At 32.3% G+C, this 25,174-nt stretch overlaps 1 protein-coding gene across 1 annotated transcript; it reads left to right on the top strand.

The window, feature by feature from the left end:
• Positions 1 to 13,756: 13,756 nt before the first annotated feature.
• LOC129223228 (ornithine decarboxylase antizyme 2-like) lies at positions 13,757 to 24,038 on the top strand. The gene is made up of 5 exons (XM_054857792.1): positions 13,757 to 13,797; positions 15,913 to 16,063; positions 18,911 to 19,071; positions 20,492 to 20,577; positions 23,356 to 24,038. Exons 1-5 carry the CDS (start codon positions 13,757 to 13,759, stop codon positions 23,475 to 23,477), a joined length of 561 nt encoding a protein of 186 aa, XP_054713767.1. The 3' UTR covers positions 23,478 to 24,038.
• The last annotated feature ends 1,136 nt before the right edge of the window (positions 24,039 to 25,174 follow it).

Below are 25,174 nucleotides of genomic sequence, written 5' to 3' on the forward strand. Positions count from 1 at the left end.
GCCATCTTGGGGCTAAACGATGCTTTTGAGTGGTATTTTTCTTTTTTTGGGGGGGGGGGATGGGGGTGTCTTTATCATATTTAGAGAGGTGCACCTTTACTCTTAGGGGGGCACCCCTGGGTGAATTGGTACGTTTCCAGGGCCGGATTTGGAAGTGTGGAGGCCCCGGGGCAACGAAGGAGTGGAGGCCCCTAATCAGGGTTCGAAAAAATCATCATATTTTTGAAAATATCCGATACATTCATATATATCCGAATTATTTGATATATATATATATGTATATATCCGATATTTTCGACCCGTGAAAGATATTTTGTAAAAATTTTACTGTGGGGGCCCCTTTGTTGTGGAGGCCCCGGGGCAGTAGCCCCGCCTGCCCTCCCCTAAATCCGGCCCTGCACGTTTTGCTTCTCCATTGTGGTTAGAAACATGCTACTCCATCATAGCAGGCATGGAAAGAAAACGGTACTTAGCGCCAAGATGGCGGACGTGCCGTTACTTAAGCAACGATCCATGGCTTAATCCATCTAATCTGCGAAGCGTGCGAATCATGTCTTCCATAACTCACCGAAATTTGCTAAATTTGGTGACTTTTCGAAAAAATTTGGCAGACCTCACATTTTGATAACGGAGACACGAGGGCAAATAATTTATGCGCCCAAAATAACTTTTACTACGCTCTTTTAGATTGCTACTTATTTAATTGTTTTTCATTGGTTTTCAACCGTATGGTTTCCTGGTTTGAATAAAAATTTCTTGTACTTTCCGTTAGCCGGGCGCAAGCGAAAATCGCCACTTGATTACGCCCAACGCCAAGCGATTATTCGCCAAGTTGATGTAGAAATCCGCCAATTTTCTTACAACCCTTGTTGGGCGTATTCGCTTGGCGAATCATTTGGCGAGTGATCGCTTGCGCCCGGCAACCGGAAAAGTACCAAATATCGCAAAATGAATTTCTGTCGTTGTTGGAAACAAAATTGAAGTGACATTGGAATTAAGAAATACATAACAATAGTTCACATTTTGTAGTAACATCGCCCTCTCCCCCGTAGGTCAATGGAGCACCCCCTCCAATGCTGGGGAGTAGCTCCGTCCCGCTCAAAAAAATGAGATACCCCCCCCCTCCCCTGGTGGGTACCCCTGGAAATGAAGTAGTCTGTAGTCAGAAGAAAGATGAGTATAGTTTGAACTAGCGGAAATAACAGCAATCAACATTTATTTTTTTCCGCACTTCAGGAAACTCGGTGAATCATTACTGCTACTTTCGGATTTCATCGCAAACCATTTGTAATTTCATTTCCAAGATTTTGCTTCAGATTGCATCCTTTCCAAAAGTTGGAAAAGAAATTCAGCAGCATGAATGATGAAACACTAATTTTATTTTACTATTTTTATCACAAGCGCATTTAATTCCAAAATAAGTTTTGTAAGAGGTATCGGCAAATCAAACGCTTCCAATGACGCACTCGAAGTTGAAAAGATTAATTTTTAATGTCTTTCTGTTTATTTATTTTTGGAAGAGTGCTTTGTTGAATCCACGTTATCGAACGGCAACAGTTTCAACGTTGCATTTGCGCAATTCGTAGGGTTTTGATAAAGAGTAAAGATTATTTGAAAATTAGCTTGTCATTTGGGGGGATCAATGAGTTTTCAATTATCAACAGTTAAAAACAAGCACTTTAAATTCGAAATTGTTTTATTTGAAAGTACTTGAAGCGTTTTGTATCAAAATCAGCTAGCTCCACATTTTAAAATTTTATGGGAGAGACAAAAAAACATTTCACGCTTTGCTAACTTAATTTTTCCAAAAGATTTTTATTCTTGAAAAACATTCGGTACACGCCTTGTTTTCTTTTTTCTAACAGTATTATCTAATTATTTGCAGATAAAAATAATTTTGATTGAGCTGGTTTTGAAGTAAATTGATTCATACAATAAATTTCTGTGCGCATATAATTGTGTATCTGTAACCCTATCTCTTCCAGACTGGCTATCAAGGGTGCTCACAATAGGAGTGGGGGGTGGGGAGTTATGGCGCGCGCAAGTTGCGCCATCTAAATGGCGTAGGGGGGGGGGGGGTATTTTTTAAAGTTATTTATTGATTTATTTTTAATATTAGTTATTTTGTTTTATTTCATTTTATTCTGTTTATATTTTATTTTAGTTGTTTATTTAGTTTGTGTGTGTGTGTGCATATCATTGGCGTAGCCCAGGACTTTCCTAACAAAATAATTATAATATTTAATAATAAATAGATAAATGAATAATATGTAAAAAAATAAATAAATGTAAAATATTTCTTAAAAATAAATAAATTTAAAAAAAGATAACTAAAACATAAAAAAAGGGAAAGAGGGTTTTAAAAAATTGGGAGGGGGGAGTGCACAATTGAACTTGGGGAGGGGGGATGGGCACCCCTGCTGGCAATTTCCAGCAAGTCAATACTGGTACTGTTGGATTTCAACTTTATGTGAGATGATTCAAAATTGTGAGTGCAAACGTTTAGGGAAGGTGTAGGACAGGAGAGAAAAATGGAAAAAAAAAAAAAAATAATAAGAAGAATAATAAATAAATAAATTAATTAATAAATAATAACGTATCCCCGGTAGCACAAACTGCGACCCACGTCACAAATTTTAGAGAAAACATGCAAACTATTTCTTTGTTGAGGGAGTAAAAACCGTAAAATTTTTAAAGGAAAAAAACTTGAATTTCTGAGAACGAAGATTTGTATCATATTTACTGGAATATAATCTACAAGTAGCATATACTTGTATTTTTAAAGTTCAGCAACTTTTTTTTAAGTATCTTTCGAAGCCGAATTAGATTTTACTAATTACTAATCTAATGTCGGATAATCCCGCAACCCAAGGACGGATACAGGGGGGGGGGCGATGGGGACGATCGCCCCTCCTTTGAGAGACTGCACCGGCAATGTTTCGAAATTGAAGTCCAAAAAGCGCAATTTAAGAATGCTTTGGTAATGAAAAAGGAAAGGAAAAGGTTGGGAGACAACCTTCTGCTTTCCCAGCCTTGGTTAATATTTGGTATATAACCTTGGTATATTTCAGTTGTTTTGAATTACAATGATGCAGTAGCCCCCTTCCCCTCACGCACGTGCAAATCAGAAAAAAACAGTAAAGTAAAAAAAGGCGAAGTAAAAAAAATCAATCGCCGCTTCCTTGGAAAAGTTCTGGATCCGTCTGGCCGCAACCCGCAGACTGTTTTTGCATTTTTAATACGCCGCAGACTGCTTAAGAAAATTCTGATACCTGTACGTTGTTTGATCAGTGTATATTCGTATAGGTATTTAATAACAATTAACAAAGTACTTTTTCTTAATAAAACCCTACATCCACATTATTATACGAGTTAGAGAAACTAATAGTCCAAGAAAAAACGAGCTCATGTGTGCATCACATGACTTCCTTTTACTCCAATTTAATGATAATAGTGCCTTGAAGAAAGCAAAGAAGCACTTTAAATATTTTCACCCCAAGTTTGTTGCGAACCGAAGCAAAGAAAACGTTTTATACAGATAAATTTTCCCAATATCGGCAATTTTAATGTGATTTAATGGTTAACTCTCTAAATATGGCCAAATTGAAACCATATTTAAAATGAAAAAAAAGAAAAGAAAGAAAAAGAAACTGGCGACAAAACTTGACGACCAAAAGCTTGGCGATGTGTATTGCCAAGTGTTTGCTAAATTATAACATCACTTGTGTTTGCATTGAAATTAACAATGATTTTACCCCCAAAAAGGTGTAAAAGACCCCCTTTGGAACATCCGAATGCAACCAAAAGGGGAGGTGCACAGCTAGACCCCACTAGAAGTCTACATACCAAATTTCAACTATCTAGGACATACCGTTTTTTGAGTTATGCGAGATTATACATACGTACATACGGACGTCACGAGAAAACTCGTTGTTATTAACTCGGGGATCTATACGTTCTTAGGCATATGTCCACGTGTGGTCGGGTTGAAAAAAAAAAAAAACTCAATATTCATTCGGGGGCGAGCAAAATGGAAAATAGGGTCGATTTTTGAGTGAAATGTTTTTCGCAAATACAATACTTCCTTTTTTGTAAAAGGAAGTAAAAAGGAAGATAAAAAAAGTTTGCTGAAGGGGCATTCCACGGTATTTTTGACATTTATGTAGAGTCCGTAACGTGACCTTTTTTGCCATAACTTTTTAATTTACTGTTTGATTAGCATATTATTTTACTTTGATCTTTTCCTACCAACACACCAGCTAATATTAAAATAATTTGCAAATCAAACGGTAAATTAAAAAGTTATGGCAAAAAAAGGTCACGTTACGGACTCTACATAAGCTAATATTAAAATAATTTGCAAATCAAACGGTAAATTAAAAAGTTATGGCAAAAAAAGGTCACGTTACGGACTCTACATAATGTCAAAAATACCGTGGAATGCCCCTAAAGCATAAACTTTTTTTTAATTTTGCGTTTCTTATTTCATCAGGAAAGTCTTAATGAAAATGTTACTCATAACCTTCTGTGATTATTTAATAACTTTAATATGTTCATTAAAATTTACAATAATCAAAAAGTATCGAAAAATGGACTTAACGTTTTGGTTTCAAAAAGAGGCATATGTAAATCATTTAAAATTCAAAAATTTTGATTTCATATTTGGGCAACCACAAACTGTACATTTTAGCAATACCCCTCTGTTTTAGTGGCACTTCTTACTTAGGCAGGGGTGCCCATCCCCCCACCCAAGCCAAGTTCAATCCCCCCCCCCCCCGCCATTTTTTCCAAGCCTCTTTTCCTTTTTTATTTTTAACTCTATTTCTTTGTGTTATATTATTTTAATAGAAAAGTTCTGACTTTGAATGACATACACAGACACAAACACAAACTAAATAAATAAATGAAGTATAAGAAAACAGAATAAAATAAAATAAAATATAAAACTGAAATTAAAAATAAATCAATAAATAATTTAAATAAATAAATAGAGAAAAATTAAAAATCTCCCCAAAAATTTTGATTCTGCAACTTGCGCCATAATTCCTCCCTGTGGGCACCCATGTATTTAGGCGTAAAAGAATTCGATTCTCTGATAATAGTCCAGTCAATGAACATAGTGTAACGTGCATGGAATATGCGATAATTTTTGACTTCAGAATATTGTTAGGGGTAGTTAGTAAGTAAACATACTAAAAGTCCCCGACCCAGGGTTGTGAGCTAAAGGTGGGAAGGAGGGGGGAAGAGAATTTTGGGTTTTTCGAATACATGTCGGAAACAGTGGAAAAAATGCGTTTAAAATAAATTTTTAAACTAAATAAACTTCCTACGAAACTGTTTCTGTCAATTTTCAATAATTTTCTGTGTATATGTTATGAAAATTCGACGATTTTCGGAGAAATTCTCTCTTTTTGTCAAACATTTGCTCCTAGCCCCCCCCCCCCCCCTCGATCTATATTCATAAAAATTGTCCCTGACAAAGTTGTAGAGCATTAAACTACCTTCAATTTGATGTATGCTACTTTGTGGCATTTTATTCAACCAATTAAAAGTTATAGGATTTCAAACCCGCACCTTCATGGCAGAAAAATGGAACATTTGCCATTCACAAACATCACAAATTTCATTCTCCATATTTCCCATTCACCATATCTTTCAGAAGACAAGGTAAATAAGAGGGAAGGGGGTGCAGATTTTTTTTTTCGTGAATTTTAATTTATAATTATCATTTAAGTAAAAGCAGTATGCTTGTAAATGTTATCTTTAATTGCAATAAAAAAAGAAATAATTAGTAAAAAAATTATTATCGTGATTCCTTTGCCCTTCTTGAAAATTGTTTGAAAATGTTGTAGCAAACACAAAATAAGAAAATGGATTGTTTTAGAAGACACAAACTGATTCATTTCAAAGTAAGAAATCACAATATTTACTCACCACAAAACAACATATTCTACTAAAATATATTCCTACAACCTTTTTTACCTCGTACACTCTAAAGGGGGTACCCAACTAGAAGAGGAAATGGTCATGGAGCAGGCTGAAATTTTAAAAGGAGTTTGTTTGAGGAGTAATTCTCTCATCTCGGGAGGAGGGGGGGGGGAGTTAATGCACACCTTTTGCTTAAGTAAGTCTTTTCCCCAGTAATCGGTGAAGAACAGCTCCAACAGAAATACTTATTTAAAAAGAAAGATGTATTAAAAAAGTTTTTGTTAGCTTACAATGCTATTCTTTTTGAAAAAAAAAAAAAACATTTGCGAGAAAACTGAGCAAAGTTTGAGGCTTAATGATTAGGCATAGTAATTTCGTAATATCACTTAGAACAGAAAAAAAACCAATGGTATAATTAAATTAAATTGTTATGTTCGATAGGTTCCGTATCGAAGATGTAAAATCTGATGAATTGATTCAGGGGTGCCCACCTAGGAAGGGGAGGGGGGTCAAGGCGCAGACATAAAAAAAATCTTTTACTACTCTACCACAGATTTTCTTTTAAAATGACACGTCTTCAATTTCATACTTATGAAACATATTTTACTACTATCATTCAGGGTTGGTATAAAAACCGGTTTTTTTTTTTTGGTTTAAACCGGGTTTATTTGGTTTTTTAAACTATTTGTACGAAAAACAATTTTATTTTTGGAAAATCATGAAGATTTTATGAATCAATTGTTAAGGAATGTTTAATATTTATATTTGTACCTAATTTCTTCGTAATTAATTAAATAATTAAGAGTAAAATCTTGTAATTGCATTTCCTCATACGTAGAAATTTCTATAGGAGAATATTGTTTGATAATCTAAACAATTATAAAAAATACAACACGTAAATGAGTCTTAGTTTAAATAATCAAAGAAGTAATTTACTGTGATAATTCAGACATTATTAATTACAAATAATGAAGAATAAATTCTTACAAATTAATTTTCTCATAATCATCTATATAAGTAAAAAATAAATAAAAGTTAAATAAAAATCACGCATGCTTAAACACGGAAAGTATTCTGCAGTATCTACAAATGTATAAAAAGTCTGATGTACATAACACAACTTTAAAAATCAAAAGATCAATGCATATTTTGTTTAAAGATTTTTAAAAAAGTTATAAAACATTTAATTTATTTACTTAATGTATCAGTGACAACAATTATAGAAGCAGGACAAGTAGGTTTTAAGAAAATGATTATGTTTTCCATTGTAGACATAATTTCTGCTGGTTTAATGCATTCAGGAATACAATTTTTTTAATCAAAAATAAATAAATAAATAAATAAATAAATAAATAAATAAAAGCCTCAGTATGAAAATGTTCTTTTAATATATTTTAATAATGAAGACTCATAAAAATTAATGTTTATTGATCTTCCATTATTCATGCATGAGACTTCTTTTATTATATTGGGATAAAGTTCTTTGAAAGGTAAAAATTTGGCATTACATTTTTTTTATAAGAGCACAGAGTTACATGAATATTTTTTTCTTCATATTTTTATATATTTTCTTTTCTTGCTCTGACTGCATAGTCTATCGGGGATACTTGCATGATGACATTCATTTATGAGTACAGGTGATTAAAACCTAGATTCTATCGGGGATGCAAAAAGTGTACAGATATTAGCGCAATTTTATGCCTACTCTAAATGTTCTTGGAATGCTTTAGTTTTTTTTTCCCCCTCGTCATTTAAATATTCTAGCGTTAAAATTGATATACACTATGCATCGCTTCAATGGTACATAATATATCTCAATGAATTTTAATCAAGGCCGTATCCAGAAATTTTTTTCGGGAGGGGCCCGGATTAGCACATTGCCCTAACACACACACACACACATATAGTATACAGGGTGAGTTCGATCGAATCTGCCATACGAAAGGGGGTGATAGATGAGCCCAAGTGGAGCATAGAACCACCCATTATCGTGTCCAATCCTTAACCGTAACCGAGTTTTGGTAAATTTAAGGAAAATGAGTAAAAAAACAAAATTCTGAGAAAACGGCCGATTTCTGAAATTCTTGTAGGACATACAAGGAAAATAAGTACATATTTGGAAAGAGCAGACTAAATCCTACAAAATGATACCTTTCGCATTAAGATAGTCGCATTTTACCGAGAGCTACAAGCTTTGAAATATTGGACACACTCAGAATTAAAATGGTGCCAACATTTTTAATCGACATTTTCAAAAACAACCGTAAGAGCTACAATCGGGCAAATCTACCAAAAACTGGCCCATTCCATTAGCTTTCAGATGATACAACAACAAATCATATTGGGCTTCATGTTCAGCTGAAATTCAGGCTTTTGTTTGAAACAGTGTAAAAATCTGCATTCGTTAAAAAAAGGAAAACCAGTGAAGAGTCGCACTTTTCTGTTTTGAATTTTCTGTTTCACGATAGCATGTTGCTTTCTTTGTTTAAGAAAATGATATTTTTATATAAAAATAATAGTTTTAACAGTTTAATAAAAAGAAAAAACACACGAGATAACGATTCGTAGAAATAAAATAAGCATTACTTTCCCGTGCTTTTCACAAAGGGAAAATCAAGAACAAAAAATGTTACACCAACTTCAATTAGTACATTTAATAAACCTTCAAAATTTGCAATAGCTGCTGAAATTGGTCACCGCCACACCTGATACACGCTCTTGCCCTTTTGCGAACGGAAACAACCGTTGCTCTTAAAGAAATTTCATTCCTTAGTTTCCTACTGCTTCAGCAAGCCGGTCGCTCAATCCTTGCAAACTTGCTACTTCTGTTTTGTAAACTTCTTGTTTTAAGAATCCCCAAACAAAGAAGTCCACTGGCGTCAGGTCTGGGGATCTAGGGGGGCAAGGGATGGGGTATCCATTGGGGATACTGTTCAGTTAGAAATTCCCGAACGGCGTTTGAAGAATGTGCAAGGGCTCCATCGTGTTGGAAAATGATTTCCGCTCTCTCCTGAACAGGAATAGTATCAAGAAGGTCAGGCAAATGATGTTCAATGAACTCTAAATATGAACTTCCTGCATTATAAGACCTTAAAACGTATACAGACCCATCAAAAGACTTCCGATTACGATTTATGATTGTGAAAAATATCGTCTGAAAATAAAAAGCATTTGTTTAACAAAACAATTAATGATAAAAATTAAACAGAATTATTCATTTGTCATAATATTTTATGTATCGTTTGCTTCTTTCTGATATTTTGTAAATGTGTTTTGAAAATTGCTAGAATTATTATTCTTGTTACAGTAAGTCAGTAGAGAGTGTGTTTTTAGTTTTTGAAAGTTTTCGTTAAAGTTTCTAAAGATAAGTTGCTATATTCTTTTCTCGATTTTTGGGTATGTCTCGATTTTTTAACGAAGAGTATGCTGATATGCATTTCGTGTACGGATTTTGTGATGGTAATGCTCGCAGAGCCGAGAAAGAATACCGGCTCCGTTACCCAAATCGTTCTGCATCTAATAGATGTGTTTGCCTCTATACATCGAAAGCTAAGAGAGACAGGTTCATTTGGTACGTTGTTCGAGAGGGGCCAGGATCACCGTTCTGCCAATGTTGAGGAGTATGTGCTGGACCGAGTAGTGGAAAACCAAAGTGTGAGTTCACGCTCGATTGCTATAGAAGGTGGACTATCACAACGTAAAGTGATGAAAACATTGCACCAAAACAAGTATCACCCGTATCATTTTACTCTAGTACAAGAACTGCGCAATTCAAATTTAGAAAAGCGGGTAACATTTTGCAGATGGCTACTAGCCCGAGACACTGAAGATCACCATTTTCTAAGAAAGATATTGTGGACAGATGAGTCGTTGTTCACTAGAGGGGGCATCATATATTTGCATAACTGGCATCATTATACTGAACATAATCTTTTCTTAACCCAAAACTCATCATTCCAAACTCGATTCAGCATAAATGTTTGGATTGGCGTAATAGGAGATCATTTAATTGGTCCGTATGTGTTTCGAGGTAACCTAAAAGGAAACACATATTTAGAGTTCATTGAACATCATTTGCCTGACCTTCTTGATGCTATTCCTGTTCAGGAGAGGGCAGAAATCATTTTCCAACACGATGGAGCCCCTGCACATTCTTCAAATGCCGTTCGGGAATTTCTAACTGAACAGTATCCCCAATGGATTGGTCGTATGGGCCCCATCCCTTGGCCCCCTAGATCCCCAGACCTGACGCCAGTGGACTTCTTTGTTTAGGGATTCTTAAAACAAGAAGTTTACAAAACAGAAGTAGCAAGTTTGAAAGAATTGAGCGACCGGCTTGTTGAAGCAGTAGGGAAACTAAGGAATGAAATTTCTCTAAGAGCAATGGTTGTTTCCGTTCGCAAAAGGGCAAGAGCGTGTATCAGATGTGGCGGCGACCAATTTCAGCAGCTATTGTAAATTTTGCAGGTTTATTAAATGTACTAATCGATGTTGGTGTAACATTTTTTTGTTATTGATTTTCCCTTTGTCAAAAGCACGGGAAAGTAATGCTTCTTTTATTTCTACGAATCGTTATCTCATGTGTTTTTTTCTCTAAATTAAATGTTAAAACTATTATTTTTATATAAAAATATCATTTTCTTTAACAAAGAAAGCAACATGCTATCGTGAAACAGAAAATTCAAAACAGAAAAGTGCGACTCTTTGCTGGTTTTCCTTTTTTAACGAATGCAGATTTTTACACTGTTTCAAACAAAAGCCTGACTTTCAGCTGAACTTGAAGCCCAATATGATTTGTTGTTGTATCATCTGAAAGCCAATAAAATGGGCCAGTTTTTGGTAGATTTGCCCGATTGTAGCTCTTACGGTTGTTTTTGAAAATGTCGATTAAAAACGTTGGCACCATTTTAATTCTGAGTGTGTCCAATGTTTCAAAGCTTGTAGCTCTCGGTAAAATGCGACTATCTTAATGCGAAAGGTATCATTTTGTAGGATTTAGTCTGCTCTTTCCAAATATGTACTTATTTTCTTTGTAGGTCCTACAGGAATTTTAGAAATCAGTCGTTTTCTCAGAATTTTGTTTTTTTTTACTCATTTTCCTTAAATTTACCAAAACTCGGTTACGGTTAAGGATTGGACACGATAATGGGTGGTTCTATGCTCCGCTTGGGCTCTTCTATCACCCCCTTTCGTATGGCAGATTCGATCGAACTCACCCTGTATATAGACACACCAAACGCATAAAAATGTTAACATAGAAGACTTTTTGTTTCGATTTTTAATGATTCCACTGTTTGGACTGTTGTTATTTTAATTTCTTATTATTTTTCTTATTCACCTTGTAGTGATAAGGATAACAGGAGAGTGTCCCTTTAAGTCGGATGTAGAACATCCATAATTTCAGGGGTTCCGGGGGGTTTTCCCCCGAGAAATTTTCGAAAAAAAAATCTTTATTTTGAGGCCTTATATTAGGTAATTGAGACTACAAAAATATGAAAAAAAAATAGGCAAACAAAGTCTTTTAAAAGTTATACATTCTTTTGCAAATCAAGATCAAACAAAATAAAAATTGCTTATTCGACAAATCATAAGCACTTCGTCATCTGCTCATATCGGCTTTTAGTGAAGTTTGTTTTTGATACTCCTCCTACCCCCATTTTTTTTTTTCATTAAATGCCCTACAGTATGAAAATTGTACAAAATAGTTTAAAAGAAATGGTGTAGACATTCAGAAAATAAGAACGGAAGAGTAATATCTGGCCATTTGGACAATTCATACTTTATTTTCTTGATAAGATACAAAATTGAAGAACTTTTCAAGGAGTTTCAAAAACTTAAATAATTTTCAAAGACTCTCGAACAGTTGAAATTATTTGAAGCTCTTTATTCACTTTTCAGAAGTTGATTGCAGTCTTACAAAATGATTATAACTTTGTAAGACACACCCGTTTTAAGTTAAAAATAAATGCAACGAAATATTTCTCGAAACAAACTTTTTTTTTCAATCACAAGTAGTTCAGAAAATGAAAGAGAGTAGAGTAAGTGTTATTTTTTTTTTTTCTCATACTACAGGTATTAACAGTATGCAGTAGAAGTAAGAAAAAAAAAAAAAAACAAGCAATAACAAAAGAACTTCCATGATACTGAATTCGGCATTAAATAAATGCAAGACAAGAAACATATCAGTCACAAAAATGATCTTGAAAATTATGCTACAAAAACGCGAGAATCGTGATTTTTGCATTTTTTACTCAGGATGTATCAATTAGCTGAATTTGGCACATCTTGGTAACAAGATACTCGTCTAATCGGAAACTAGGGGCTCAGCCTTTGAGGAGTCCCCAGCTCGAAATCAGTACAGTGTAAGTTTTATAAGAGTTTTAGGGGGAGGAGGGCAGGGTCGTGCATAGAGGGGAGAAGGGACACCTGTTGGCCCGGGCCCGAGCTTAAATGGGGCCCAATATTTTTAAACCTAGGGTTGAAAATATGAGTAAACAATATGGAGGGGGATCAAAAAAAAGCATTTGTGACAGCCCCAAAATTTCTGTGCACGCCCCTGGAGGAGGAAGTGCACAGAAGTCAGTTTGGTAGACTTGAAAAATCTACCGAACTGACAAAGGGCCTGCCTTAACCCTGGACTGCCCTGAATTGAATTGGGAAAGAGAGCAGGAAGTCCTAATTAAAGGTCCAAATTTCAAGTGTGCCTTGCAGCTAATGAGAACTAGAACTGCTTTTTCTGTATTTCTTCAAAATATCATAAATTTTGAATAGTAACAAAATTAAGAATAAAAAAAAAACTTTCATCATTTTTTTTTCTGACATTAGGAATTAAAAAAAAAAAAAAAAAACTTCTGTTTTACGGTGCAAAACGTTTCGGATTTCGGGGGGGGGGGGGCCGGGCCCGTCAGGCCCCCCCCTCTGGATACGGTCCTGATCTTAATCAAGCAAATTAGGTAGTAAATGAAGTTTTGGTTGACATAATGCTTCTAGACTATTTCGAAAATGTAAAATACTGAAAAATAATGATTACTGAATGAATAAAAAAGAGCTACTTGGTTTTTTAATCCATGTAATTTTAGAAAAAGTTAGTTGGTCTGCCTTGTATATTTATATGTACCTAATAGAAAAGTTACATTGATTTAAAAAAAAAAGAAAAAAGAAAATTAAAAAAAAAGAAAAGAAAGAAAGAAAGAAAGAAAAAGTATTTAGCAAACTTGCATTACCTTAAAAAATATAAGTTTTTTCATTTATTAAATTTGTAATTCATCTATAAAGCTTTGCTTTGCATCAATTAGATTTCACTCTTTGCAATAATGTGTAAAATTGGGAGAAAACGATGAAGTTTTTCAAAAAAAAAAAAAAAAAAAAAAACATTTTTGAAATAACCACATGGATTTTTTTAAACAACCACTTGGTTTAAACCATGGTTTAAACCAAACAACCCTGCTATCATTATTTTAAGAAGCTAAATATCCAGAAAAACTGACAGAAAGACGCAATTATCGTGTGATATTTGACTCACCTTAAGCTCATGAAATCCTTTATTTGTGTAACTGCTCTAAGAAATTGTTTCATATTTTTTCTAAGTTTTAAATTTCACAAAAATCGGGAGAAAAATAAGTTGCCTGCGCTCACTATACCTGCGCGAAGTCCTAATTCAATAGGTGGCGCTCTTACACTGTGACGTCAATAGAGAATCTTTATACATTTATCGCTACGGGCGAATCTTTTGATCAGTTGCCGTGTATCTTTCGTGATGAACGACGTTAGACTTGAGGCTCCTTTGAATTTCGGTAGTAAAGAAAGTTTAAGTCAATTATTTGAAACTATGCCTGCTATTAATAGTAATCCATTCTGTAGTGCCGTGAGGTAAGTAATTTTTTTTATTCAAACTTTTTTTGGGAAGGAAAAAAATATGCGAAATTACGTGCGTCGTTTGCTGCGAGAAACGTCACCAAGGGCAAAAGGATAATATTCGATCGATATTTTTTTTCCCTTATATCAAATGAGAGAAACTGGCCCTAAAATAAAGTTATTTTGTGCTTCATTTTAATTTGTAAGAAAACTTTGCATGTATCTTTCTTTGATCTTGATAGACGTGTTATTTCTGCATTCGAAGGTCTTGTGACGTCACTGTTCAATGACCGACTTTTAATTCTAGAAATATAATTTCTGGAAAATCAACTGCTTTATGAATAAGGCTTAGCAGACATCGGTTTTTACATCCTTCGCCTAGTCAGAAGCTTTTTTAACTTCCGAGCGATGAATCTTCTATAAATTAAATTTATAGAACCAGATTTATGTTTGCATTCTTTGATTTTTTGTAAACAAAAATGTCTGATCAATTTACTTTGTCATTAATTCTCTGGAAGATAAGGACAAGTAAATGTTTGTTTACTCTATTATTAATTTTAATTCTGCGCATGAATGTATGTTGACTGGCACAGAATTTTTTTATTTAAAGTAAACAATACTAATTTGTGTTTGATTTATTTATCCTACTTCGGTTTGAAGCAATTTAATATCAAGTTTACGTTCGAAGAAATCTGAAACTAAATGTCCTTTTTCCCGATCTTTTACTTTAGATATTGTACATATTGTTTTTTTTTCCTCTAGTCTTCGACATTGCGTTTTAACTAAGTGCTTTGTATATTATGTTTCGAATTTGCTTAGTATTTCTTGTTTTACTAGCTCTTTTGAAAAAATATTTTGGCAGATGTAAATGAGTTTCGTTTGCATTTTCAAAACCAAAAATAATACTTTTGCTTTTATTTTTTGATTGTGTGTTATAAAATTGTTACTTTTAAGGAACTTTTTAATGTTTCAAAATTTTGACTTTAATTAAATAAGACACTTACGTGAGTGAAAAAAACCTGAAATTCATTGTAGTAAATTAACTTCATTCGTTGTAATGCCACGGAAATATTAGTGGAAATAATAAGAGTTCGTTGCTTGAGGGAGGGGGGGGGGGTACCTAAATGAGCTTACATTTATTGTTATGAAATGAACTTAAGTTTATTGTTTTGAAATGAACTTAAGTTTATTGTTATGAAATGAACTTAGTTTATTGTTATGAAATGAACTTAGTTTATTGTTATGAAATGAACTTAGTTTATTGTTATGAAATGAACTTAGTTTATTGTTATGAAATGAACTTAGTTTATTGTTATGAAATGAACTTAGTTTATTGTTATGAAATGAACTTAGTTTATTGTTATGAAATGAACTTAGTTTATTGTTATGAAATGAACTTAGTTTATTGTTATGAAGTAAACTTAGTTTATTGTTATGAAGTAAACTTAGTTTATTGTTATGAAGTAAACTTAGTTTATTGTTATGAAGTAAACTTAGTTTATTGTTATGAAGTAAACTTAGTTTATTGTTATGAAGTAAACTTAGTTTATTGTTATGAAGTAAACTTAGTTTATTGTTATGAAGTAAACTTAGTTTATTGTTATGAAGTAAACTTAGTTTATTGTTATGAAGTAAACTTAGTTTATTGTTATGAAGTAAACTTAGTTTATTGTTATGAAGTAAACTTAGTTTATTGTTATGAAGTAAACTTAGTTTATTGTTATGAAGTAAACTTAGTTTATTGTTATGAAGTAAACTTAGTTTATTGTTATGAAGTAAACTTAGTTTATTGTTATGAAGTAAACTTAGTTTATTGTTATGAAGTAAACTTAGTTTATTGTTATGAAGTAAACTTAGTTTATTGTTATGAAGTAAACTTAGTTTATTGTTATGAAGTAAACTCAGTTTATTGTTATGAAGTAAACTTAGTTTGTAAATTGCAATAAAATAGACTCCTGAGGACTTGGAAAGTCAAAAAATATATCAAATGTAAAGGGGAAAATATAAATTAGCTAATGAATATTCTTATAGTTTTTGCTAAATAAGTGTTAAGATCTCAATTCTATTCCTATGAAAGCTAGAATGAAATTTTAATGCAATCTCTAATTTTGTACTTTGTGTTGCAGCATGAAGCCGCAGACGTACTCTATATCCATTGGTACAGGGTCTCTGTGGTGTTCCTGATGTGCCCCATGCCGCCAACGTGTTGCTATTAAATGCAGAGGGCAGCGGTGTGGGGAAGTTTAAAGAGCCCCCTGTGACTGATGCAGTCTCAGTGAAGGTAAATATCTAATATGAGCTAGCCCTGAATTTTTCTATGAAGTGTTTTCATCAGGGTTTCCACTACGGTCGCATTTTTCGCATAATGCGAAAACACTATCTGAATTGCGAAAATAAAGCAATGCATTTTCGCTTTTTTGCTCAAATAAAAAATAAATTAGTTTTTTAAATAAAGAAGAAATGTATGATCGTAGAGAGGAAGCGTGCATGGCGATAATCAACTTAATCTTTTTTAAATCTTAGCTAAGATGTTTAAACTACAATTAAGTTCAATAACTATTAGTCTTATCCAGCATTATGTCCCCCCAAAAACTGCTTTATTAGGACGAGGGGACTGCAACGTTCAAAAAACCAATCATGTTTTCTTTTTTCATTTTATGTTTTAAAAAAATTGCTGTTGTACTTATTTCTTCAAGGATGTCACAAATGAAATATGAATTTTATTTTCAACTGTAGATGAAACACACTGAGGCATATATAAATATATGAGAATGTGTAACATTTTAGCATTTTGCTAACATTTTTCCATCAATTTTAGCTTTTATGCTAAAGAACTTTTGAACCCAGATTAAACCCTGGTTTTCATTTAAAATTTCTTATTTTAAAGTAATGTTTCATGATTCACATTTAAGACATGAAATGAAAATTCATTTTCAAAAGAACACTCATTCAAATAGGGGGTCTGAGGGTGAATGTTTTTCAATACAGTAGAAGACCATTATGGTACACAATTTGAGGACCAAAGGTTTTGCATTATATAGGTTTTATCATTATATGGATGATTTTATAAATGTAGAAAATAGTATTCAAAATAGATCGATATTTATACATTGAAATAAGTTTTATTACTGTGAATCTTAATGTTTAAAATTTAATGTAAATACTAATTATTTAAAAGCTTTGCTTGATGGTGAGACAGCAAAAATCTGGTATAAAATTTAACTTCCCAAGGAATTGTTATATTTGAAAGCACAATAAAGTACTTTTTTAACTGAAAAACTTATTGTTCAGTTCTGAGAAGTTGTGTATTTTATAGGTCTGCGTTGTAAGGTACAGTATGGTACAAAAATGCAGATTTAGGCTATGGTAGCTTAGGGGCTAGGATCATGATCTCATTACCCCCGTCCCTGGACTTCTTGTTTGAAACAGTCTCAGCTGAAAAATGATCATAACTCCTTTCAACTAATATATCAATTTTTTCTGTTAGTTGTTTATTTAGTATTGACTGTAAGAAAAATTATTTTGAAAATATATTAGTATCTGGGCATTTTAAGATTACATTGAACTTGCATACTGTCAAAAGAGATCCATGAAAGTCACAGGGCTACCTACCTGGGGAGGGGGTGTTCTTGGTGCAGCCTGCACCGTTGAAATTTTTAGGGAGTGTTTTGAGGGGTAGTTTTTATTTTTTATGAGGGGAACACCTTTAATGTTGAGGCATTGGGCACCCCTGAAAGTCATGATTGGGAAATGCCGCAGTGGTGCACAACATAGTTCTTTTTGCAGTAGTTAGAAAGTTATTATTTTGTTTTAAAATTTTCTTTTTCTAAAAATAAAACTCAGATAGAAAAATAACTTTAAGAATGCTTTGAAAAAGTCTACTGACTAGATAAAGACTCTACTTTTTTTCCCTGTATAATTAGGTTTGCCATGCTGGGCTTTAAATCGATAAAAATTTAGAAGGAAATTATGCACTACTTTTGCACAAAAATGATAGTTCACATGTATTAAATAATATTTGCAGTGCAAAAGAAAAAAATTCAAATTCATGGTTTTTGTGTGCGTCTTGTATACAGGCTATCATTGTTTCCAATTTTCCTTTTTTTTATTGTTTCACTCAAATTTTAACTTTTATCTATTGGTATAAAATAGAAGAAACTCGTATAAGTAATATGGAGTTATCCAAAATTACGAAATAGTAATTCAATTAAAAACGTTATACAAAATGAAATATTTATTCAATTTCATTTCAAATTTATCCTGTCATTCTGGGTAACTTTCACCATGTGAGAAATAGGATGTAATAAATTATTTTATTAAAGTGCAAACAATAAATCGGAATATTTTAATATTTTATAGTTTTTATTGAAACTATTGTTATTTCATAGCATTTTGAAATTTCTTTAAATTTATTCTGAGTAGAAAATTAACATGTAGATCAGGAGATTTCAAGAACTTGAAACCTGCATTCAAGAGTAGCTTTCAAAAAGTAACTTTAGAATTATTGTATTTACACCTATAGTTAGTTAGCCGCGTTGCCAAACTATTTTATGAAGTAAAAAGTGGAAATCTTATTATAACCTTGCCAGTTATATAAACATTGGGCTTTCTAGTTTCTTTTGAATTCAAGAATATGAAGCGTTTTAAGTTAATCCATACAATTCAAAATTATCCTAAATTGCTGCATTGGCAAAATGTACAAATGCCAACATCGTTTAGAGTGTTAATACTTTTGAAAATAGAGGTTTTGTACATTGCTATTATTTATATAAATGAGATTATTTCTTAAAATTACAAAAAGTTCTAAAAAGTTGAAATTAAATTTTCAGTTTAGCTTTCAAATGGTGTATGATGATAAGCTTGAAACTTAATTTAAGGAAAAAAAATATTAAACTGCTGAGATGTTATTAAAAGTAGAAACCCCCTCATGCCTGTAATAAATATTTAAAGTTTCAAATATATTTTAGAAAGAAAGAAAATATTAATAGCAGTAAAATGTTATTTTTCTCATGCTGCTTGGGAAATATTTCTTTGATAAAGAGTATATTAATAATGAAGGTTTTAGATCATTTTGCTGATTATTGTTAGATTTGATCTGTCTCACTTCTATTAATATTTGTTTTTATAGTGGGATGAAGTGACAAAACAGTCTGTCAATGAGGCCGCGGTGTTGGTTTTCAACTTCCAACTCACGGACTCGAAAGTGCAACAATGGAACTCTATCTTGTGGAAACGGAGGCTTTATGTCACTGTACCAGATAGTGGCATGACCGATGGATCAAAGGAATCGTAAGGCTTTGATTTTTCTTTTTCAGTTTCAGAAATTATAATTAAATTGGGTATGTGTTTACATTCCCAGCCAGGCATGAAATAATTAATAAAAAGATACTTTTCCAAAGAAAAACAAACATGAATTTTGTTGAAAAACCGCAGTATCCTTCCCATGTATGCCACATGATCTTCTTCCATCCACAAATGTCGCACTTTGAGGGGAAAAGGGGTTTGTGGAAGTGTGACGTCTGTGACAAGGTTGGGTAACTAGAAATGAGGCATCACACAGTTTTTGATGGAAATATGTTTGAAAAATATCCTGACATACGACAAGTGAGGTGAAATGACATGTTTTGACTAAGGGAGGGGAGGGTCAAAATGTCAATAAAAGAAAAAAGTGTAATTTATGCACTGCCCCCTCATACACCGGACTGAGCCACAGTGAAGTGTGGCAGGGCTTAGTATGTTTGCAAACATTCAGCTAGTGAAGTACAATGCTAACAAATCAAAATGTTGCTTTAAATTTCAAAGTTCAGTGAACTTGGAATTAAATATTACTTTTATTCCAAGTCAGAATTTGAATTAGTTGAATCAATGCTGCTAGGAGATCTGGAAAATCAAATCTTGAACTTTTGTTAACTTTCATGCGCAAGGGATTAAAGACTGATTTGACTTGTTAGCATGTTTGTGAAATTTCGAGCAAGGAACGCCACTGGTAGTTACTAACAGAACTTCTCAATAGTAAAAATTTTCTGCACATATTTCTGTGGAGAGAAATAAAACTTAGCCAGAATACATTTAAAGTTTTACCTTTGTATGCTCTAAGAAAGTATAACTATTAGAGAACCCTATTTATTTGTAAAAAAATACTGCTCCATTTTTTCAATCGATTTTTTTCGGAAAAAAAAAACGAACTGTTTTTCCCACTGCTTCAAAATTTCTGGAAATTTTAAATATTTGAATGCAAATTTGAGATGTAATCTATGTACTTAATCAATATTAATTCTGCTTATATTAGATCTGCCGATTCCGAATAATTTTAATTGTTAGAAACCTCTTTCATTATCTGCCAAATAATTTGGACTTGCTCCTCAAAAATTTTGTTTTTTCCCTTTTAATCTTGGAACATTATGCAGATTTTAACTCTTTAACATTTTGATTAAAAAAAAAAAACTTTATGGTTTGCCTTTATAGCTTAAAATTTTTAGGTTTGTCTTTTGTTCAAAATAAAAAGGCTTACTTAGCAGCTTTAACTTTTGGTAGTTGGATTTTTAAATAAAATTAAGGCACTATAATTTGTATTTAACTTTGAAAAATGCATCTGAATCATCCTCCTTGCTCCATGCAATAGTGTTATTATTATTGTTGTTATTATTAGAGTTTTCAATTCGTTGGACATTTTGAATTTTAGCGTGAAATGTTACATTCTAATTTTTAGATTTTTGACTCTCTTGGAATTTGCTGAAGATGATTTACAATGCTCACATGTCATTGTATGTTTCGGAAAAAGCAGACCAGATAAAGGTTATGGTTGCCTGTTTTGATGATGCATATTTGAATTTAGCTTACAGAGCCGATTTTTTTAAATATGTTTGGGAATATGAATGAAGAAATTAAGTATTATATAGAGTTAGCCTATTTATTCTTTCAAATTCAGACCTGAAATTATACATATTTTAGAACAATCAAAGTTCAGTGGAAAGTTAGTGTATGTCACATACCTGCCAAGCCTTCCGGATTTCCCGGAAGTTTTACGGATTTTTATGTCCTTTTCCGGTTATGAGCAAAATCTTCCGGATTTTTCACGTTTTGTAGGAAAAAAATTGTATCTCGCCAATTTTGGAGCTAACGATTCTTTTGTGGAATGCGGCACCGCGTTTTAGGCCAAGTAGCCAAGGAAAGGTTGCCGTAGGAGAATGGCACAAGAAAAAGTGAGGCAAGATTATGACGTCACGGAGTGATACAGCGCATGACTTCATCGGGATCCAATCAAAGCAAGCGTCGCGCCTGGCAACTAGGGGCACAATTTCGGCGCCGATTATCTTCTCGTTCTCTCAGTTCGAGCTGTTTTTGCTTTGTTCTTTTTTTAAAATGAGTACCAAATGTTATTTCCAAACTTTTAAAGAAAGCAATAAAAGTAATATTTACTAAACGAAAGTAAGTTCAATTGATATGAAATTCATAACTAATATATTGTTAAATGTAAAGAGGATAGGGGTCCTGTTTGATTTTATTTTGCGTTAAAATCTTGTGGATAAAAATAAAAAAATCTTCCGGATTTTGATTTATTTTCTCGGAGGTTGGCAGGTATGTTGTCATTATTTATTAATATTGGGGAAAAAAAGTCTTGAGTGTATTTTAAAGTAGTCAATGGAACTAAGCTTACAATGCTGCTTATATCCTGAAGCTTTGCAACATTTTATCGTTAAAAACCCTTGTTACCAGGGGTTAATTTCGCTGCATGTAGCCTACAGATTGGCTTAAATTTAATCACTCCTTTTCCCAGAAGCAGAAAACTACCTCGACTTTATAACGCAAATTAAAGCCTCTTGAGTTTGCAAGATTTGATGCAAAGATGTCTTAACAAAATCTCCACCCCCATAAAATAATCACAAAATGAACATAGAAGTTATTGTAAGGGAGTTAGGGTTAAGTGAAATGGTTCAAATAACTTATCCTTTTCAAAATGAACAATGCAGCTCATTAGAAAAGATCCTTTAATTTTAGAATAAAACTTGCATTGAAAAATTATTTTTATTTTTGATAGTAGATATGTACCTTTAAAAAGAAATTTTAAAAGATCACCTTTTTTTGTCATAAGTTAAAGTGAAAAATAAAATGTACCTATTGAAATATTTGATTATTAGCACTATCTTTGCTCAAATTAATGAACAGATGAAACTAGAAATGAATAAATTCACTAGAAAAATGAGTGACTAAAATAATGATTGAATGAGAAAATAAGTGAATGAATGAATAACTAAATGAATATGCAAGTGATTTTAAAAATGATTGCATAATTAAATTAAATTAAATGAACTGTTTCATTTTGCCCTGTACGCACTTGGCTAACTGTACAAAATATTTTAAATAAAAAAATGCGTAATATTCTGTAAATATTGCGCAGATTATTAGTAGGTTTCAGTTTAGTATTTAAAGTTTTTATAAGATCATTCTATTATTATACAAATAATTTGGGAGTTGCAGAAAGATATAATTGAGTATCAGTTTTTAAAAATTGCTTGCATTATCATAAACATTTTCCCAACTGGAATAGACTGTGTTACTACAAAGTTAAAATATTACCAGATAGGTGGTATTAAAAATTGTAAATATTTCACTTTGCTCCACATTTCCGTTTATTTATACTTTAAAAATGAAGTTCACTAGGTCCAACACTGGATTTTAGCCTCATAACCCTTTATCATTTTACCTTTTAAAAAGATCAAAGTTAATTTCAAATTCTGACAGCTTAATAGTTTTTTATGCTTATTGTTTTGCAATGTCTTTGTCAATAATTGCTTTTAGAGAATTATTTCTATGTTTATAATTGATGTATAGTGAACCAAACATCTAAAGAAAATGTGCGCATTTAAGTGATTTCAAGTGTTTATAAAAACTTAAAATATGTAGTTTTTTGGCTGCTATAATTATTTGGAACAAGTAGAGGTTTGTAGCGATGTAATCAATTTTCAACAAAAACCGAATATTCACTCTTGATAAAGTACTAAAAACCCACCAGAACAAGACTCATTTTGGCATAATGCTATTTGAAATTCAATATGAATGAAAGTCCGAAATGTATTCCTTTTCGTAAAGATTTGAGATTTTTTCAATGAAAAAAAGTTTAGAAAATTAATTATATTAAAATAGCATGGAAGATTTAAGAGAATTAATAGGTTTAGTTAGAGCATTTTTGGTTTGCTAAATCCATTTGTAGTTATGTAAAGTAGGTAGTTCAACTGTCTTGTCTTTATTAATAGTATATTTACAGTATTTGCATCTCATGATCAGTCTTTTGTCATATTTAATATAACAGATTATTTTTTTAAATCTCAGAAGCATGTTTTGAATTAGATTCTAACCCAAAGGTTCTGGTTTTATTCTACTGCTATTAATTCTTGTACATATAATATAGTGACTGTTTGTATACTTTTGAATAATTACCTTTATACATTTATTGGGAGAGCTTTTTCTCTTACATCCAACGAATTTCAAATTATTGTTTAAGAATCATGTGGACCAAGTATGTAGAAATTTTGATGCAGCAACAGTTTACTTAAAATTAAATTTTCTTTCCAGTTGCATTAGTGCGCACTTTCATGTTCCTCGGTTTCTCCATGTTGGCCCCAGGACATAAGCTTGCTCCCAGCAATGCAAGTGAAGATACAATGTGCATGATCTACATCATCGAAGAGGGCTAAATTGTCACTTTACTGCCATCTCACGGGAGTGTTTGGAAGTCATCTATTTACTATTCTTGGACTTTGACACCTCTTAAAAGAAGGGGCTCTTGAATTTCCCCATACTTAACTTTCCAAAGTACTTTGGCTTTTCTCTTTCCCCCTTTTAAAACTTTGTGCTAAAAGAAGTTGGCGGCTTTTGTGTATCATTTGAGCATTTTAATGCAGACTTACAGGAATATGTTGCATTTTGCTTGTAAATTTGAAGCTTGCTTTAATTTTTTCTGTGTGAACTTGTCTCGTATAATTTGGGGACCAAGTCTGGCATATGCTTTTTTTTTCCTTTCCCTAATCCTTTACAAGCCCCTGTTCTTTGGAGAATTGCATTCTGTATTTGTAGTTCAACATGTTTCGCTTGTAGTTTTTAAACTTTAATAAATGTAGTTACTGTTCATTCCAACATAGATGTTTTGTGTCTATTAGCATTCATAGATTTGTGAATTGTGGTAGTTAAGTGTAATTTTTTAAAACACTTTGCATAATATTGTTTAAAGTTTCTGTAATAAAACAATTTTTTGGAAATTTGTTGTTTATGTATTATACCTGTTTTATCTTCATAAAAAAAAAGATGTTATAACAGTATTTTTTCCAAAAAAAGCTTAGCAAATCTTTTTCCTGCAAAAATGTCGGAAGATTAATTTTCAAAGAATTATTTCAAATAGTCAATTGAATCTAAAATTACCTGAAGAAAATCCAAAATCAGAGAATTTTAAGGCAACTGGTACAGAATTTTTTTTTTTGCATAGTTAAAAGCTTTCATCATTCTTTTTCACTGATTTTAATATTTTAACTCATGAAAAGGATTTACAGGTGTCCCTTGAAAACAGGGTTAATTTGTACTGTGTAATGTAAACACATAGCCGATTACAAAAATGTGCTAGAGATGAGCCAAGCTGAGAGAAAAACACATACCAGTTAAAAAATTGTAACTTAAATTAACATTTTACATAAATTTTCCTATACTTTCATTGAAACTTCGTGAATCTGAAACACCGCTGGCATATACAAATTGGCATAATTATGTATAGTAGTGTTTGCAAGCTTTCCAATCTTATCAAGCATTAATCGCTAAAATTTATTTTTCGGGTAGAAAAATAGATTTGAAAAAATCGATTAAAACTTGGTTTCAAGCTATTTGTAGCTAAGGTAAACAATAAAAAATAGTGATATTTACAAATTATGAGTTTTGTTAAGTAAAAATGGATTATTCCTTTTTTTTTTTTCTAGAGAATTAAGGTTATGCTTTGTGAAAAACTTCGGGGTCTGTGTTTAAGATGTTTCCGACCGTATTGAACTTGAAAGAATTGAACTGTTGCTTAGAAAGAGCCATTTAGGGCTAAAAGCTATCAATTAATATCTCCAATAATTACGTCAGATTTCAAAGAGTTTTATTCAAGGGGGTAGCCCTCTAGTTGATATATAAATATATAATGATGGCTTTAAAAAATTGAGATTTATTTTAATAAAAGCAATGTTCAACAGAGAATTTTCAATAGAAGGCTCAACTATATGTTAGCATAAAAATTGTTAAAAGCAATTTTGATTCACGTTCTAATTGCTTTGAAACAATGGAACAAATTTTAGCTGATACAGAAAAATCGGGGCTTTCTAAAGATATTTTACTCTTGTTTGTGCAAGAGTTTTGTCTTCGTGTAAGG

The sequence above is a fragment of the Uloborus diversus genome, chromosome 5 (assembly GCF_026930045.1).
Source record: "Uloborus diversus isolate 005 chromosome 5, Udiv.v.3.1, whole genome shotgun sequence".
Lineage (NCBI taxonomy): Eukaryota > Metazoa > Arthropoda > Arachnida > Araneae > Uloboridae > Uloborus > Uloborus diversus.

Excerpts from the sequence above, each read along its gene's own strand:
- LOC129223228 (XM_054857792.1), top strand. The coding sequence starts at position 13,757 with ATGCCTGCTATTAATAGTAATCCATTCTGTAGTGCCGTGAG. Across the intron at positions 16,064-18,910 it reads CTGATGCAGTCTCAGTGAAG|TGGGATGAAGTGACAAAACA; the intron begins GTAAATATCTAA and ends TTGTTTTTATAG. Across the intron at positions 20,578-23,355 it reads AAAAAGCAGACCAGATAAAG|TTGCATTAGTGCGCACTTTC; the intron begins GTTATGGTTGCC and ends TTTTCTTTCCAG.